Source organism: Heptranchias perlo, chromosome 40 (genome assembly GCF_035084215.1).
Source record: "Heptranchias perlo isolate sHepPer1 chromosome 40, sHepPer1.hap1, whole genome shotgun sequence".
NCBI lineage: Eukaryota > Metazoa > Chordata > Chondrichthyes > Hexanchiformes > Hexanchidae > Heptranchias > Heptranchias perlo.
Genome location: NC_090364.1, coordinates 16,291,350 through 16,308,214, shown reverse-complemented (window position 1 = coordinate 16,308,214; position 16,865 = coordinate 16,291,350). Strand labels below are relative to the sequence as shown.

At 42.2% G+C, this 16,865-nt stretch overlaps 1 protein-coding gene across 2 annotated transcripts in view; it reads left to right on the top strand.

Moving 5' to 3' along the window:
* Nucleotides 1-16,865, top strand: part of LOC137305751 (myosin-9-like) — a 174,565-nt gene that overhangs the window by 136,016 nt on the left and 21,684 nt on the right. For both annotated transcript variants that reach the window (XM_067974701.1, XM_067974700.1), the window contains 11 exons: nucleotides 1,700-1,860; nucleotides 3,152-3,260; nucleotides 3,981-4,112; nucleotides 5,377-5,583; nucleotides 6,522-6,659; nucleotides 6,804-6,927; nucleotides 8,062-8,233; nucleotides 8,630-8,842; nucleotides 9,871-10,015; nucleotides 11,659-11,865; nucleotides 12,857-12,961. In XM_067974701.1, the coding sequence (XP_067830802.1) occupies nucleotides 1,700-1,860; nucleotides 3,152-3,260; nucleotides 3,981-4,112; nucleotides 5,377-5,583; nucleotides 6,522-6,659; nucleotides 6,804-6,927; nucleotides 8,062-8,233; nucleotides 8,630-8,842; nucleotides 9,871-10,015; nucleotides 11,659-11,865; nucleotides 12,857-12,961 (1,713 nt within the window). The remainder of the gene's footprint in view (nucleotides 1-1,699; nucleotides 1,861-3,151; nucleotides 3,261-3,980; nucleotides 4,113-5,376; nucleotides 5,584-6,521; nucleotides 6,660-6,803; nucleotides 6,928-8,061; nucleotides 8,234-8,629; nucleotides 8,843-9,870; nucleotides 10,016-11,658; nucleotides 11,866-12,856; nucleotides 12,962-16,865) is intronic.

The following is a 16,865-nucleotide window of genomic DNA, read 5'->3' as shown; positions in this document are numbered from 1 at the left end:
TCGAGTGTGGCTCTCCGCTGAATGTATCAGACCTGTGAATTTATTTTATAATTAATGCAGTTTTCATGATATTCCAAATGGTTGGAGTAGAATTTGCAGCTGGACTCCCATACTGAGATGACAGTTTAGTGCCAGGTTAACCACCTGGAGAATGTGGAATAATTGGGGTATTTAACTAGCTTTTTAATCACTTAAAATGGAAGTAGGAGAGTAGCTCAGAACTAACTCTAAATTGATTTCCATTTTTTGGTGTTCAACCATACGGTATTCTAGATGTAAAGCAGTAGTTTTGTCTAATTTGGCCGCCCCTTTTCAGTTAGAATAGTCTTGTGCTTGGAGTATGGTTCCACAGGTGCCAACACCCTCTGCTACCTTGACTAGGTGGGCTTAGTATGTGAGCCTAGAGAATCTGTTTCACAACAGAGCCTGATCTTGTCTTCAACTGATGCACACATGCATTGGATAGCCACCAGGAGCAAGAGCTCTGACAATGCTCTGTGTCTGCCCCCAAGTGGCTGGAGTCATACCTAGCAGAAAGGAAGATGGTAGTGGTTGTTGGAGGCCAATCTCAGCCCCAGGACATCGCTGCAGGAATTCCTCAGGGCAGTGTCCCAGGCCCAACCATCTTCAACTGCTTCATCAATGACCTTCCATCCATCATAAGGTCAGAAATGGGGATGTTCGCTGATGATTGCACTGTGTTCCGTTCCATTCGCAACCCCTCAGATAGTGAAGCAGTCCGTGCCCGCATGCAGCAAGACCTGGAAAAGTGGCAAGCAACATTCGTGCCAGACAAGTGCCCAGCAATGACCATCTCCAATGAGAGAGTGTGACCACCTCCCTTTGACATTCAACGGCATTACCATCACCGAATCCTCCACCATCATCATCCTGGGGGTCACCATTGACCAGAAACGTAACTGGACCAGCCACATAAATACTGTGGCTACAAGAGCAGGTCAGAGGCTGGGTATTCTGTGGCGAGTGACTCACCACCTGACTCCCCAAAGACTTTCCACCATCTACAAGGCACAAGTTAGGAGTGTGATGGAATACTCTTCTGTTGCCTGGATGTGTGTGGCTCCAACACACTCAAGAAGCTGGACACCATCCAGGACAAAGCAGCCCGCTTGATTGGCACCCCATCCACCACCCTAAACATTCATTCCCTTCACCGGTGCACCATGGCTGCAACGTGTACCATCTACAAGATGCACTGCAGCAACTTGCCAAGGCTGCTTCGACATCACCTCCCAAACCTGCAACCTCTGCCACCTAGAAGGGCAAGGACATGGGAACACCACCACTTGCACGTTCCCCTCCAAGTCTCGCACCATCCTGACTTGGAAATATATCACCGTTCCTTCATCGTCACTGGGTCAAAATCCTAGAACTACCTACCTAACAGCACTGTGGGAGAACCTTCACCATGCGGACTGCAGCAGTTCAAGAAGGCGGCTCACCACCACCTTCTCAAGGGCAATTAGGGATGGGCAATAAATGCCGGCCTTGCTAGCGATGCCCACATCCCATGAATGCATTTTTTTTTAAAAGAGGGATATAGAGAACCTCATTACATGCCAGGATCTGAGTTCCACATCATGGACCCATCAGGGGAAACTTGTTTATTTTAGTAGCTGTCCCTTGAAAAATCTTAACTTCTGTTTTTTTTTCCTCTTTTGCGACATTCTTACTACAGATCAAAGCTTTGGAGTTGGATCCCAACCTGTACCGGATTGGACAGAGTAAGGTGTTCTTCCGTGCTGGTGTGTTGGCTCATCTTGAGGAAGAGCGAGACTTGAAGATCACAGATGTCATTATTGAATTCCAAGCTTTATGCAGAGGGTATTTGGCAAGAAAGTAAGAACCTGATTATTGAATTGTTCCAACATTTAATAATTGGTTGGGGTGGGGGCTGCAGAGGTGGAATCGTGCTATCCCTCCCTCATCCTCATTAAAAGACATAGACATTCTAAAGGGAAAGTAGAAATCTGGCTCCTTTGCTTGGTCTAAGTAAGTTTGGAGTTATTTTTAATCTTTAGCCAAGAAGATTAAGTAACCATCCCTCAAGTGTTCTCCAATGTCCGTCTGCCTGCCTGGAGGCACGCGAACAGCTTGGGAGTGACATTCCCTTATAATGCCAGTGCGTCTGACATCAACAATTTGCTAACCTGGGAGTTTGAACTGGTACATATCACCCACGTGATCCTCGACTTTGTTCATCCCATGTTGATGTATTATTCTTTTCATGAGAATCCTATTTTATTCCTCTTCTGATGTGATCCGATTTGTCTGGCTCTGATTTATCCTACCCTCTTTGTCCCCCTACCCTCTCTCTTTCTCCTCCCCCCCCCCCCCCCCACCACCACCCTCCCAAGATAAACCAATCAGGATTAGATAATTGTATTACAGTGCAAGTGAATTAACGGAAATTTGTTGAGTCAGTGTTTTTTCAGTGCCTGTGTACACAGTGGTTTCTGTTTGCACCCACTGGTACGTATCTGAATCCAGTTGAGTGGCCTGCAGACACCTGTATTCAAGCCCCACATTTAGTTAAGGCGGCTGTCTTTTTAAAATAGAAATGGTGCTGGTTTTCAAAATCGTGCTCTGAACTCCTGGGCCTGGGTTCCAATTTGTTGATTATGGGGAGGCAGACTATCTGTACCCAAGTATCTGCCGATCTGGATTTACAATTTTCCTTGCACGCTTATGCTAATGTTTCTGTTCCTTTTCTGACTCTATGGGCTATCTGTAAATGGGATACTGAGATTAGGCACTTGTGTTGGTAATCACAGCCATAACTCTCCATTTTAAACAAGGTGCAACATGCTGCTACATGAATATTACCATAATACTGATGCTGTGTTCTGAAGCTTCTGTCAACTGATGACTATCACATGCCTGAACACACAAGTCCTTCCCAGGAACAGGATCCCTGATCAAACCTCATTCCACTTGTCCCAAGTATTTGATACAACATTTTGTTTTTAAACTGAGTCAAATTTCAGAACAAAACCCCCACCCATACTGTATCTAAACATTATTGTGTGAAACATGCAGCCAGTCGATGCTGAGGGAGAGTCTGGAACATGGCTAGAAGCTGGTGTGCAGCTGTTATGGGAACTTTATTCTAATTGCTGCTGTGTTACAGGGCCTTTGCTAGACGTCAACAGCAGTTGACTGCCATGAAGGTGATACAGAGGAACTGTGCTGCTTACCTGAAACTGCGCAACTGGCAGTGGTGGAGATTATTCACAAAGGCAAGTAAAATGCCCACCCCTCAGGAAAAAAATATGGTTTGGCTTAACGGGGGCTAGGAAGTTTTTTCCCTTTCTCCTAGATATTAAAGCCCCCCCCCCCCCCCATATAATAATTTATAAATTTCTACAACCAGTGGATACTCTTTTTTAACTTGTTCATATAAGTTTGAAGTTGAGTTTCTTAAATTTTGGAGGCAAAGTACTCTTACCATGGCACCATACACTACTCTTAACCCCAAGAGTGGAATTTGGCTGCTTGAAGCTGGTATCTAAATATTCCATTTAAGTCTGAACAAAACCATTTCCGAACTTTAAAAAAAAATTCCACAGAAAAGATAACCAAGGAGCTCAGAGAAAATTGTGATACTGCTGTTGTATTACTCCCTTTTAGACGACGTTTTTTTTTCTACGGTTTCATTCAGCATTTCATTCTAGCAACCACATCAGTTATATCTGGAAAATGGCATTAATTCAACTAAGGATGCTCTTGAGAATTTTGAAGGATTTCAAAAAGGTAAAGTAGAGGAGGGACCTTTGCTAAATCACTCTTACCATAACTGAACCAGATGTGCTTTATGCTGTCCTGTGGAAGGACTGAGTTCATTACCCTGCATTTTTACCCTTTTTATACATGTGTTTTCAAGCATTTTTTTAAACTCATTTCTGAGAGCTTATCTGGTGGGTTATTTCATCTAACAACTACACTATTAATGCACACAGGTGAAGCCATTGCTGCAGGTGAGTCGGCAGGAGGAGGAAATGTTTGCCAAAGAAGATGAGTTGCACAAAACTAAGGAGAAATACTTGCAAGCAGAACAGAGACTGTCTGAACTGGAGGACCAACAGACCCAGGTGAATGCCTTCCCCTGTGAGAATGTTATTGTTTCATGATGCCCTGTAACAGTTACATGATCTAACACAGTGGGGAAATAATTTTGAAATATACTATTTGTGAACGTTAACAAATAGAGAATTGCATGAAGTATCACAGCACCCTTTTGTTACATCACTTAGAGAGTACTGAATGTGCTCACTGGAGGGAGATGTGGGGGGGGGGGGCTACTTTCACCAGAGTAGTTTCTCTAATTTAAAAAGTCCTGTTTTTGGTTAGATGATTCTGGTATCAAATTGAACAAAATTCAGCCTGAGCTTAAATGATGGTGGGTCTGGTAGCTTTTGTTGAGTTAATTATACCAGAAATGAGGAATGCTCAAATTTGTAAAAGACAGTTTATAAATAGGGCATGAAACATCTACGTTCCGTTCTGCTTCATCGCTTGTGATATATGCAACTTTTTCACTGTTCCAGATTGTATACATTATATATTATTCGTTCAACTTTTTTTTTGAGGGTGGGAATTGCATGAGTTTCTACAAATATTAATGTGTCCTCTGCACTGGAAGTGTCGATGCTCAAAAGTTCCCTATTGGACATTCTCCATTTTTGCTATAAATGATCATTTGGATTTAAGTGAGTTCATTTGGGCTGTTGAACATACAAAAATGTCCAGTCTATTCATTGTTCTATATAGGTTAAGATGACCTGAAATTTGTCAATTTTGGGGGTAAGTTATTGCTAACTGGGATATGATTCAAGGGGATTGGAAAGTATAAAGGGAGTACATATTGAAAGCAGGATCCCCATGACCTGCTAGGCAACCGTAGTAACCTTTGTTCCACTAGGTGTCCCTGGGTACTCCAGAGAAGCACCACTGCACAGAACATGAGGGATAGGTAACTTCAAAACCAGTCTGAGGGATGATCCAGATTTAGCTGAATCTGGGGAAACAACACAAGTCTGCAAAATTTGCAAATTAGCTTATTGGGATCACGAAGCTCTTGGATCAGTTTGAAGTTACGTCCCCATTATTTTCAATGGGGACATTCCTTGTAATTGACCTGACTGGAACAACCTAGATGGTCCCCGTGCTGAGAGGAAAATTGTTTCTTTAATATTGGGTAATATTTTGAACAAAACATATTCCCCCTTCCAACCCCCAATGCCAGATTTCCTTTAACCTTTTCTAATGGGAATAGTCTTTCTCTAATTGGAGGTGGTAGTCCAGGGTCCTCATTTTAACACTCCTTCTGATGTCAACTTGCCTAATGTTTTGCAGTTGATGGTTGAGAAGTCTGCTCTGCAGGAGCAGCTACAGGCTGAGACTGAGCTGTGTGCAGAAGCTGAGGAGATGCGGGCACGACTTGCAGCCAAGAAGCAGGAGCTTGAGGAGATCCTGCATGATCTGGAGGCGCGAGTAGAGGAGGAGGAAGAACGTTGCCAGCACCTAGTTACAGATAAGAAGAAAATGCATCAAAACATCCAGGTAAAGTGTGCACATCCTCCTGTTGAACAGGCAGAGTAAGCTGGATGGATGTGAGGGTGTTATAATTGCTGCATTGAATTCTCTGCTCTTTCCAAACCTAGGAAGATTTGTGAGGATGAAATGTTCAGACTTTTTTCTTTTTCATCTCAGAAAATGGTAGATGTTTTGGGGAGAGAGTTTGTGCAATACTGATGGTCTTTTAGATATTACTTGTGTATGATCAATCGAATCTCACTGCAAGACAAGTTTTGTCTTGCAGTGAGATTCGATTGATCATACCAGGGTTAGTTTATTTTTAGGTTTGTAATGGGAACTGATTGCGAGCTATTGTCAAAGCAAACACTCAGTTTCGTAAGTGTCTGCCAGGAACGTTAATCAAATCATGGGCTTGTTGCAGAAGCTGACAAGCCAACAGTTCTTAACATTCAATCTTCGCACTTTTAGTGAGCTCAGAGATTGAATTGTACGATACGAACATGTGAAAAGCTGGACAACAGTGTGGTGTTTAGGAGCTATCAGGACTAGCTGTGGTCTGACAGTTCTGATAGACATATCACTTGGCACTCATAACTTGAATGTTAATGGAAACTAACGGTTGAATTTTGGAAGTATAATTTTAAATGTAGGAACTGAAGAGCTGCATAAGCCTACCAAAGACTTGGAGGAAGTTGGGAAGCAGGAAAATGTGCTTGTAAAGCTGTAGCTTTGTTTTACTGGGGGTGAAAGTTGGTAGAAAAGGTTTGAGTTAGCACTTGGCATTTCTGGTGGGGTGAACCTCAAATAGTCTTGCCGGTACAATTGTCTGGTTTTCCGCTTTTCTGTTCTTCGTTGAATGTGGAGAAAATGGTTGAACGCCGCCAAGTTAGGGGAATGGTTGCTTAGTGCGTTAAAGGAATGGGGAGTAGTAATGAGCAAAGTTAACTGTTGTGCATTTCCAGGAGCTGGAGGAACAGCTAGAAGAGGAGGAGGCAGCTCGTCAAAAACTGCAACTAGAAAAAGTGACTATTGAAGCTAAGCTAAAGAAAATGGATGATGATATCCTAGTGCTGGATGATCACAACAACAAACTCATAAAGGTTAGCACATTACCTTTTTAAAAAGTCGTCACATACAGCACATACTTTTTCAAATTTAAAAACAAAACTATTAAGTACCCCTCACAATGGATTTCATTATCTCAGTATGTTTCTTAGTCTATTTTATATACTCTGTGTCCACAGGAAAAGAAGCTTATGGAAGAGAGAATCGCAGAGTTCACTACAAACCTTGCAGAAGAGGAAGAGAAGTCCAAAAGTCTGACCAAGCTCAAGGCTAAACACGAAACCATGATTACAGATCTAGAAGGTGAGGAACTGTTGTCAGCAATATGTTTATCTGCGGCAAAATTGTATACGGTTGCATTAACGCATTTGTAGATTTGTTTTGCTGTCTTAGTGGTTCAGTTTCATCAGTTAGACTTGTGCTAAAGCATTTGACCCCATTTGAACTCTGGTACCCTGTCTAAGAAAGTTTCACTGCTTTACACTCACAATATTCAACTTTGTTTTATTATTCATTCTCGGGATGTGGATGTCACTGGCAAAGTTGACATCTATTGCCCATCCCTAGTTGCCCCGAGTAGCGGTTTGTTATAACTGAATGATTCGCTAGGCCACTTCAGGTGGCATTTAACCACGTTGGTGTGGGACTGGAGTACATATAGGCCAGACCGGGTAAGGACGGCAGGTTTCCTTCCCTAAAAGACATTAATGAGCCAGTTGAGTAATTTGCTAACCCCCCACCCTGACAACTTCATGCTCACTTTTACTGATACTTTTTTCATACTGAATTCAGATTCTTAAACTGCCATAGTGGGATTTGAACTCACGTTCTCTGAATCATTAGTTTAAGAGCATTGATCCTCAAATAACTGATGGTTCTAAGATATATCTGGTAAAGTTTTAAGTGTGCTTTGGCTGTGAAACAGTCATAGGATTGGATTAGTGGGAAGTTTGGTGATGTGTTGGCAAATGTCAATTATGGGTCCTGAATGGGGTAGGAAGCTGTTCAATTTATTCCAAGCCAGAGTTCGCTGGAGTTTTCACAGCTTATTTCAGGGAAGCATTTTCAGGGGCATATACTGAAGAAAATTGAGAGTTTGAGTCCCAAAGCTACAAGTCATTCCCACTCACTTCCCTCAGTCTGGGAATCTTGCTAGTTTGCAGCCTGTGAGTAGAATGGTCCACTAAGATGAACTGTTCTCCCTTTTGAAGGGGAAGATTTGGATTCCAAAGAGAAAATGATGTAGACTAGTTTTTATACTGGGATCATGCCTTCAGGTGGCTCATCTGAGCAACATTGGTCCACAGGAAAAGCCTTCAAATCATTTGTGCCCAGTACCCCAATCCCATCCTGGACAGGATTGGGATACAGCACCAATGGGTTTTGAGGGTATATAAATTAAAACTTTACATTGCAGTACATCTTGTTTTCTGACAGACCGCCTGAGAAGGGAGGAGAAGCAGAGACAGGAACTGGAGAAAAATCGCCGTAAATTGGAGGGCGACTCATCGGATTTACACGACCAGATTGCAGAGCTACAACAACAGATCGCGGAGCTCAAAGCACAGTTGGCTAAGAAAGAGGAGGAACTCCAGGCTGCACAGGCCAGGTAAAAATTGTAGTAGGAGTGTTGCCAGAGAAGATAGTTATTGTTCCTTAGCATTTCTTTTCTATTAAAGGCATATTGTTCCCAGTGTGGAAGTCATTTTTATCCAAATAGCAGGGCTGGATGTGTTCCTTTTCTCTGCTTAGAAAAAGTGAGTCATCAATAGGTAATGTAGCCTGCCTTTTGGCTGCTGGAGGCCTACCTATTTTAGATGGAGGTGCGGCATGTAAATTTTATGCCAAATGTTTCACTTCAGCTTCCTGCCTAGTGGTCTGGCCATGGGAAAGTAAAAGTCGCTGCATGTTCAACTGCCTGATACTGGTGTTGAGCAGCCCAGCAAGCATTTGAAGTGTGTATTGAACCCAACTTTTTTTTGAACTGGTTTTGTATGGTCTATAGAATAGAAGAAGAAGCTGCACAGAAGAATGCTGCCCTGAAGAAAATCCGTGAGCTGGAATCTCATATTAGTGAGCTGCAGGAGGATCTAGAATCTGAGAAAATTGCCAGAAATAAGGCTGATAAACAGAAGAGAGACCTTGGCGAGGAGCTGGAGGCTTTGAAAACAGAACTGGAGGATACACTTGACTCAACAGCTGCCCAGCAGGAACTCAGGTAATATTTGTATGTTTTGTGGCTCAACTGCAACATCAAACTTCAAATCCCAGTCTCTACTGAGGACTTGGGGCTCCTTTCGGCAGAGTCTTCTCAGGGATAGGAGTCTACTCTCCTATTGCCCAAATGTGTTTTAGATGGTTCAACTAATGTAGTGGTTTTGGGGGAGGGAGAGTAAAGGAATGAACACTGAATTGTCCATGCCAAATGCAGAAATATCCTCATTAGACATTTGTAATCAAATTTGGAGATCAACTGGTCTGAAGCATGCTGGTTCCCAGAGGGGGCTTGTTGGTGTCCATTAAACAATCGATTTTAAACTTACACTCTGAAGCCAAAAAAAAGAGCTTGGTATATTTTGTGTATTTGTACTGGTTAGTATTGCTACTGGATGTCAACCCGTGGAGGATGTTAAGATTAGTTAAAAGAAAGAAAACTAACATTTATGTAGTGCCTTTCATTGAGGACATCTCAAAGTGCTTCACAGCCAACGATTTATTTTTGTAGTGCAGTCACTGTTATGTTGGCAAACCCGGCAGCCAATTTGCACAAAGCGATGTCCCACATACAGCAATGAATAGTTAATGTATTTTTGCTGGTATTGGTTGAGGGAAAAATGTTGACCAGGACACCAGGAGAACTCACCTGCCATTCGAATAGTACCTTGGGATCTTTTATGTTCATCTGAATAAACAGCCGGAGCTGTTTTATCTGAAATGCACCTTCAACAATGCAGTGCTCCCTCAGTACTGCACTGAAGTGTCAGCCGAGATTATTTCCCCAGGTCCAGTGTGGAGCTTGAATCCATGACTCAGGCAAGAGCCAAGACTGAGAAAATTATAAATGGGGTCCTTTCCCTTCACAAGATCATTTGCATACTGGATTGAATTTGGTATCTTTCAGTACTATAAATTGGGTATTTGTACAAATGTAATAATGAGTTTATTTTGCCCCACATTTGATCTTTCTCTCTACACTCTCTCTTTCTTCTCCCCTCCCCCCCCCTTCCCATTTTTAAAAACTATAAGAACGAAGCGTGAGCATGAGGTGAGCCATCTAAAGAGAGCTCTGGAGGATGAGGCAAAAACCCATGAAGTGCAGATCCAAGAAATGAGACAGAAACACTCCCAGAATGTGGAAGATCTGTCTGAGCAACTGGAACAGACAAAACGGGTATGTTGGTTTCTCCTGGTATGGGAAATGGAGTTTGGAAGAGTAAAGAATTGAACACAACATTGTTCATGTTCAATATGGAAAAAGAATATAATTGTTTTAATGGCACACCAATATTCCGATCGAGTGGGAGCTTGCCAGCCCCCTACTGAGCAAGTTAATTTAAGACTTTTGTACGCTTAAAACCCTGTGAAGAGTTTGGTAGAACTCAGTAAGGCAGGAGCAACAAAAATTGTTGAGAAAATTAATTCACAAGTATGACTTTTGTTCTGTTTGTGTAACATGTTATCTTAATCTCCATGCTGACCACAACACTGAAAATTTATAGTCCATTCTTGGCATTGTGGAAAGTGAAGAAGGTTATCTAGGATTGCAACGGGATCTTGATAAATTGGGCCAGTGGGCCGATGAATGGCAGATGGAGTTTAATTTAGATAAATGTGAGGTGATGCATTTTGGTAGATCGAATCGGGCCAGGACCTACTCCGTTAATGGTAGGGCGTTGGGGAGAGTTATAGAACAGAGAGATCTAGGAGTACAGGTTCATACCTGGAGAGTAGGAGGTTTAGGGGTGATCTTATAGAAGTCTATAAAATAATGAGGGGCATAGATAAGGTAGATAGTCAAAATCTTTTCCCAAAGGTAGGGGAGTCTATAACGAGGGGGCATAGATTTAAGGTGAGAGGAGAGATACAAACGGGTCCAGAGGGGCAATTTTTTCACTCAAAGGGTGGTGAGTGTCTGGAACGAGCTGCCAGTGGCAGTAGTAGAGGCGGGTACAATTTTGTCTTTTAAAAAGCATTTGGACAGTTACATGGGTAAGATGGGTATAGAGGGATATGGGCCAAGTGCAGGCAATTGGGACTAGCTTAGTGGTATAAACTGGGCGACATGGACATGTTGGGCCGAAGGGCCTGTTTCCATGTTGTAAACTTCTATGATTCTATTCTTGCTAAATTGAGCTTCTAAAATTATGTCAATGTTTTCTGACATTAGAAAAAGTGAAGTATATTTTGTACAAAATAAGGTGACATTTGCTAATGAGTTGTATTTGAGTAGTGATTTGCAGTTCAGTTTTTATCCAGTTACCTGATGCTAGAAAAGTAAGGGAATTATTGTCTCGCTATCGATTGTATATACACGGTTTACTATAAACTGGGAGTAAATCAGTATACTTGGATTATTTTAGTGGCCTGAACATGTTTTGGATTTTTTTAAACTGTCTTTTAAAATTATGTTTGCAGTAATTCTGCAGGCCATTAATGGCTACTAGTGAAAATCCCTCATAATTACTGAATAAACGGATGCTATAATACAACATGCAGCCTTGTATCCTATACTGGTGAAATGAAGGTTGATATTGGTGTTTTAGTCACAAAACTGTAAGGACCCTTTTCCTAATTCTGCTTTGCAGATCTTAGTTAATATATGAACAAGGATTTAACTTGCTACAGTGCAGAGTAAATAGTGTTGAATGTTAGTTACTATATGACCAGCATATATATAATCTTGATGAAAATCTGAGCACTGACCCAATGAGAAACCATTGTCTGTTCATAGATGAAATTGGTGTTGTAACTTTGGTCCTTGCTATGAGCTAGGTTCTGACAAACATAAACTGACTAAAGTTGTTCTCACTCTAGTTCAAAGCCAGTGTGGAGAAGGCCAAACAGGTGATGGAAAACGAACGCAATGAACTGAGCACTGAGGTGAAGAGCCTGATGCAGACTAAGGCTGACTCTGAGCATAGGCGTAAGAAGGCGGAGTCCCTGTTGCAGGAGCTGCAGGTTAAGTGTGCAGATGGAGATCGGACCCGAACTGAGCTCAATGAGAGAATCAGCAAGCTTCAGGTAAATGCACAAGCTAGGTGTTGCTACTAGCTAGGTGAAATTAGATCAATATATCTGAGAAATGTAAGTAATCTTTTGGTTGGGAGAGGGGATCAACAGTAGAATGAAACTATTGTGCAGTTCAATTTTTGAGACACTTTACAAAAAATTTAATTTTTTTAAAAATAATTTTATAACACCATCAAGTTTATTTATGATCAGTATTGATTAACAATCCCCAATTTTTGCTTCTCTACACAGACCATTCCACAGTCAAGCAAATCACATCCAGAATCTGCCAACTCCACTGCAGAGCTGGCTGCTAGGTAGTGCGAGAGGACAGCTTGGAGTATTGTCAGCTTTTTCCACCTTGTGCAGAAGTGCAAGGCTTCTGGTCCGTGCCTTCCCCTGAGGGCCTGGATGAGATCTGAACCCTGATGTTATAGGAATGACACCTGCTAACTGTATCCTGTGGATCAGTGTGTTGTGAGCAGATGATACTGCTTTATAGGAATTTTTGAAGCTTTTTCCTATTGGTGTAGGGTACATGGTATGCCTTCACACCATTTTATTTTCCTGTAGCGCCCCCTTTCTTGGTGTGGTTTGCCCTGGGGTTTGGTTCCATGGGCAGTAGCCTTCTGGTAGCTACTAGTTTTACTAGTCCCCAGAGCCACAGTTTTAAAGAGCTGATTCATTAAGTCACTATCTAATGTGCTTCACAATAAGGTGACAGATGCTGCTTTCTGCCTCAATTCCCAATATGATGAATTATCAATGTTGCCCCATGTTTTTGGGCAAGGGAAGGCACCTCTCTTAGGTTTAGGAGGTATTAGAGATCTGGAAGCAACCTACCCAGACATCAAGGTGGAAGTAGGAGTTCCAATCTAAAGGGGAAAAAATGTCCTCAAAAGTGATTCTATGGCAGAGGATTTGATACCTGTTCATAAATCAGACTTGCTGTTAAAATGGAGTAGCTCGTATTTGGTTATCAAAATGTTTGCTTTATGTGCAGAGCGAATTGGACAACGTTACTACTCTCATGAATCAGGCGGACAGCAAGGCCATTAAACTAGCCAAGGACCACAGCACCGTGGAATCCCAACTACAGGACACTCAGGTGTGTGAAAGGAAGAACTGTTTAGGTGAACTGAGTGGTTTTGTGAAGGGCCTCTCATTGTGCAATGATAAATCTTTAAACTGAATAAAGAGGTGTTTCATTTTGAAATAGGGTTGTACATTGTTTACTGATGGCGAGCAGATTATTTTGTTTCTCTTGCAGTAATAAGTTACTAGTTTAGATAATGTTTACGCAGTGAGTTATGATCTGGAATGCGCTGCCTGAAAGGGTGGTGGGAGCAAATTTAACAATAACTTTGAAAAGTTAATTTGATAAATACTTGAAGAAAAATTTGCAAGGCTATGGGGAAAGAGCAGGGGAATGGAACTTTTTTATTCATGGGACGTGGACGTTGCTGGCAACGCCAGCATTTATTGCCCATCCCTAATTGCCCTTGAGAAGGTGGTGGTGAGCCACCGCCTTGAACCACTGCAGTCCGTGTGGTGAAGGTTCCCCCACAGTGCTGTTAGGTAGGGAGTTCCAGGATTTTGACCGAGCGACGATGAAGGAACGGCGATATATTTCCAAGTAGGGATGGTGTGCGACTTGGAGGGGAACGTGCAGGTGTGGTGTACCCATGCGCCCGCTGTCCTTGTCCTTTAGGTGGTAGAGGTTGCGGGTTTGGGAGGTGCTGTCGAAGAATCCTTGGCAAGTTGCTGCAGTGCATCCTGTAGATGGTACATACTGCAACCATGGTGCGTCGGTGGTGAAGGGAGTGAATGTTTAGAAACATAGAAAGTAGGAGCAAGAGTAGGCCTTTCGGGCCTGCTCCGCCATTCAAAATGATCATGGCTGATCATCTAACTCAGTACCTTGTTCCCGCTTTTCCCCCATATCCCTTGATCCCTTTAGCATTAAGAAATATATCTTTCTCCTTCTCGAATATATTTAATGACTTGGCCTCCACTGCCTTCTGTGGTAGAGAATTCCACAGGTTCACCACCCTCTGCGTGAAGAAATTTCTCCTCATCTTGGTTCTAAATGGCATACCCCGTATTCTGACACTGTGACCCCTGGTTCTGGACTCCCCGGGAACATCCTCCCTGCATCTCGTCTTTCTACTCCTGTTAGAATTTTATATGTTTCGTTGAGATCACCTCTCATTCTTCGAAACTCTAGTGAATATAGGCCTAGTTGACCCAATCTCTCATACGTCAGTCCTGCCATCCTAGGAATCAGTCTGGTAAACCTTTGTTGCACTCTCTCCATGGCAAGGATATGGAGGGGAAGGCCCAGGAGAAATCTACAATACAAATAGTACAAACAGTTGTTCAAGAACAAGTGAGAGGGAAAAGCATAGAGCAGCGGAAAGAAAGTGTACTTTAGGCACGACAGATAAAATAAAAACTAGAAGGCGTAAGGCGATTAACCCAGCATCAAAGCTGTGGCAGGGGGTTGGGAACCTGAGCAGGGAGACAGAGGAAAGCGTGTCAGGAAGGGACAAAAGGTATGGAGTAAAAGGTAAAGTGTTAAAGGAAAAAGCAGGAACTAAGTGTCACAAAACATATTTATCTGAATGCACGTAGCATTCGTAACAAAATGGACGCGTTAACGGCACAAATAACTACGTATGGGTATGATCTTGTGGCCATTACAGAAACATGGCTGCAGAGTGACAACGACTGGGAATTAAATATGCCAGGGTATTTAACAATCAGGAAGGACAGGCAGGAAGGAAGGGGAGGTGGGGTGGCTATGTTAATAAAGGAAGGAATCACGAATACAGAGAAATGATATTGGGACAAAGGATCAGGATAATGAAACAGTTTGGGTAGAGATAAGGAATAATGAGGAAAAAAACACTAGTGGGCGTGGTATATAGGCCTCCTAATAGTTGCAACTCTGCTGGAAGAAGTATTAATCAGGAAATAGTCGGTGCATGTAATAAGGGAACAGCTATAATTATGGGGGATTTTAACTATCATATTAACTGGACAAATCAAATAGGGCAGGGCAGCCTTGAGGAAGAGTTTATTGAGTGTATTAGGGATGGATTTCTTGAGCAGTATGTAACTGATCCTACAAGGGGGCAAGCAACCTTGGACCTGGTCCTGTGTAATGAGCCAGGATTAATTAATAATGTCCTAGTTAAGGATCCCCTTGGAATGAGTGACCATAACATGGTTACATTCCATATCCAATTAGAGGGTGAGAAGGTTGGTTCTCAAACAAGCGTACTGAGCTTGAATAAAGGAGACTATGATGGTATGAGAGCGGAATTGATCAAAGTGGACTGGGAAAATAGATTAAAGGGTAAGACGATACATGAGCAGTGGTGTTCATTCAAGGAGTTATTTTACAACTTTCAAAAAAAAAATATTCCACTGAGGGAAAAAAGGGTGTAAAAGAAATGACAGCCATCCGTGGCTAAGTAAAGAAATTAAGGATAGTATGCGACTAAAAACAAGGACATATAAGGTAGCCAAACTTAGTGGGAGGATAGAAGATTGGGAAGTCTTCAAAAGACAGCAAAAAGTAACTAAAGGATTGATTAAGAAAGGGAAGATAGATTATGAAAATAAATTAGCAAAAAATATAAAAACAGATAGCAAGAGTTTCTACAGTTATATAAAAAGAAAAAGGGTGGCTAAGGCAAACATAGGTCCCTTAGAGGATGAGACCGGGAAATTAATGGTGGGAAACATGGAGATGGCAAAAATGCTGAACAAATATTTTGTTTCAGTCTTTACAGTAGAGGACACTAAGAATATCCCAACACTGGACAAACAGGGGGCTCTGGGGGGGAGGAGCTAAATACGATTAAAATCACTAAGGAATTGGTACTAAATAAATTAATGGGACTCAAGGCGGATAAATCCCCTGGACCTGATGGCTTACATCCGAGGGTCTTGAGGGAAGTGGCATTAGGGATTGTGGATGCTTTGGTAATAATTTTCCAAAATTCTCTGGACTTGGCAAAGGTCCGGGCAGATTGGAAAACTGCTAATGTAACACCCTTATTTAAAAAGGGTAGTAGGCAGAAGGCTGGAAATTATAGACCAGTTAGCCTAACCTCTGTGGTGGGTAAAATTTTGGAGTCTATTATTAAGGAGACAGTAGTGGAACATTTGGATAAACATAATTTAATAGGACAAAGTCAGCATGGCTTTACAAAGGGGAAGTCATGTCTGACAAATTTGCTTGAGTTCTTTGAGGACATAACGTACAGGGTGGATAAAAGGGAACCAGTGGACGTAGTGTATTTAGACTTCCAGAAGGCATTCGACAAGGTGCCACATAAAAGATTATGGCTCAAGATAAAGAATCACTGGATTGGGGGTAATATTCTGGCATGGGTGGAGGATTGGTTATCTAACAGGAAGCAGAGAGTTGGGATAAATGGTTCATTCTCGGACTGGCAACCAGTAGCCAGTGGTGTTCCGCAGGGGTCGGTGCTGGGTCCCCAACTCTTTACAATCTATATTAACGATTTGGAGGAGGGGACAGAGTGTAACATATCAAAGTTTGCAGATGATACAAAGATGGGAGGGAAAGTGGAGAGTGAGGGGGATATAGACGGGCTGGGTGAGTGGGCGGAGATTTGGCAGATGCAATACAATATTGGAAAATGTGAGGTTATGCACTTTGGCAGGAAAAATCAGAGAGCAAGTTATTATCTTAATGGCGAGAAACTGGAAAGTACTGCAGTACAAAGGGATCTGGGGGTCCAAGTGCAAGAAAATCAAAAAGTTAGTATGCAGGTGCAGCAGGTGATCAAGAAGGCCAACAGAATGTTGGCTTTTATTGCTAGGGGGATAGAATATAAAAACAGGGAGGTATTGCTGCAGTTATATAAGGTATTGGTGAGACCGCACCTGGAATACTGCGTACAGCTTTGGTGTCCATACTTAAGAAAAGACATACTTGCTCTCGAGGCAGTACAAAGAAGGTTCACTCGGTTAAT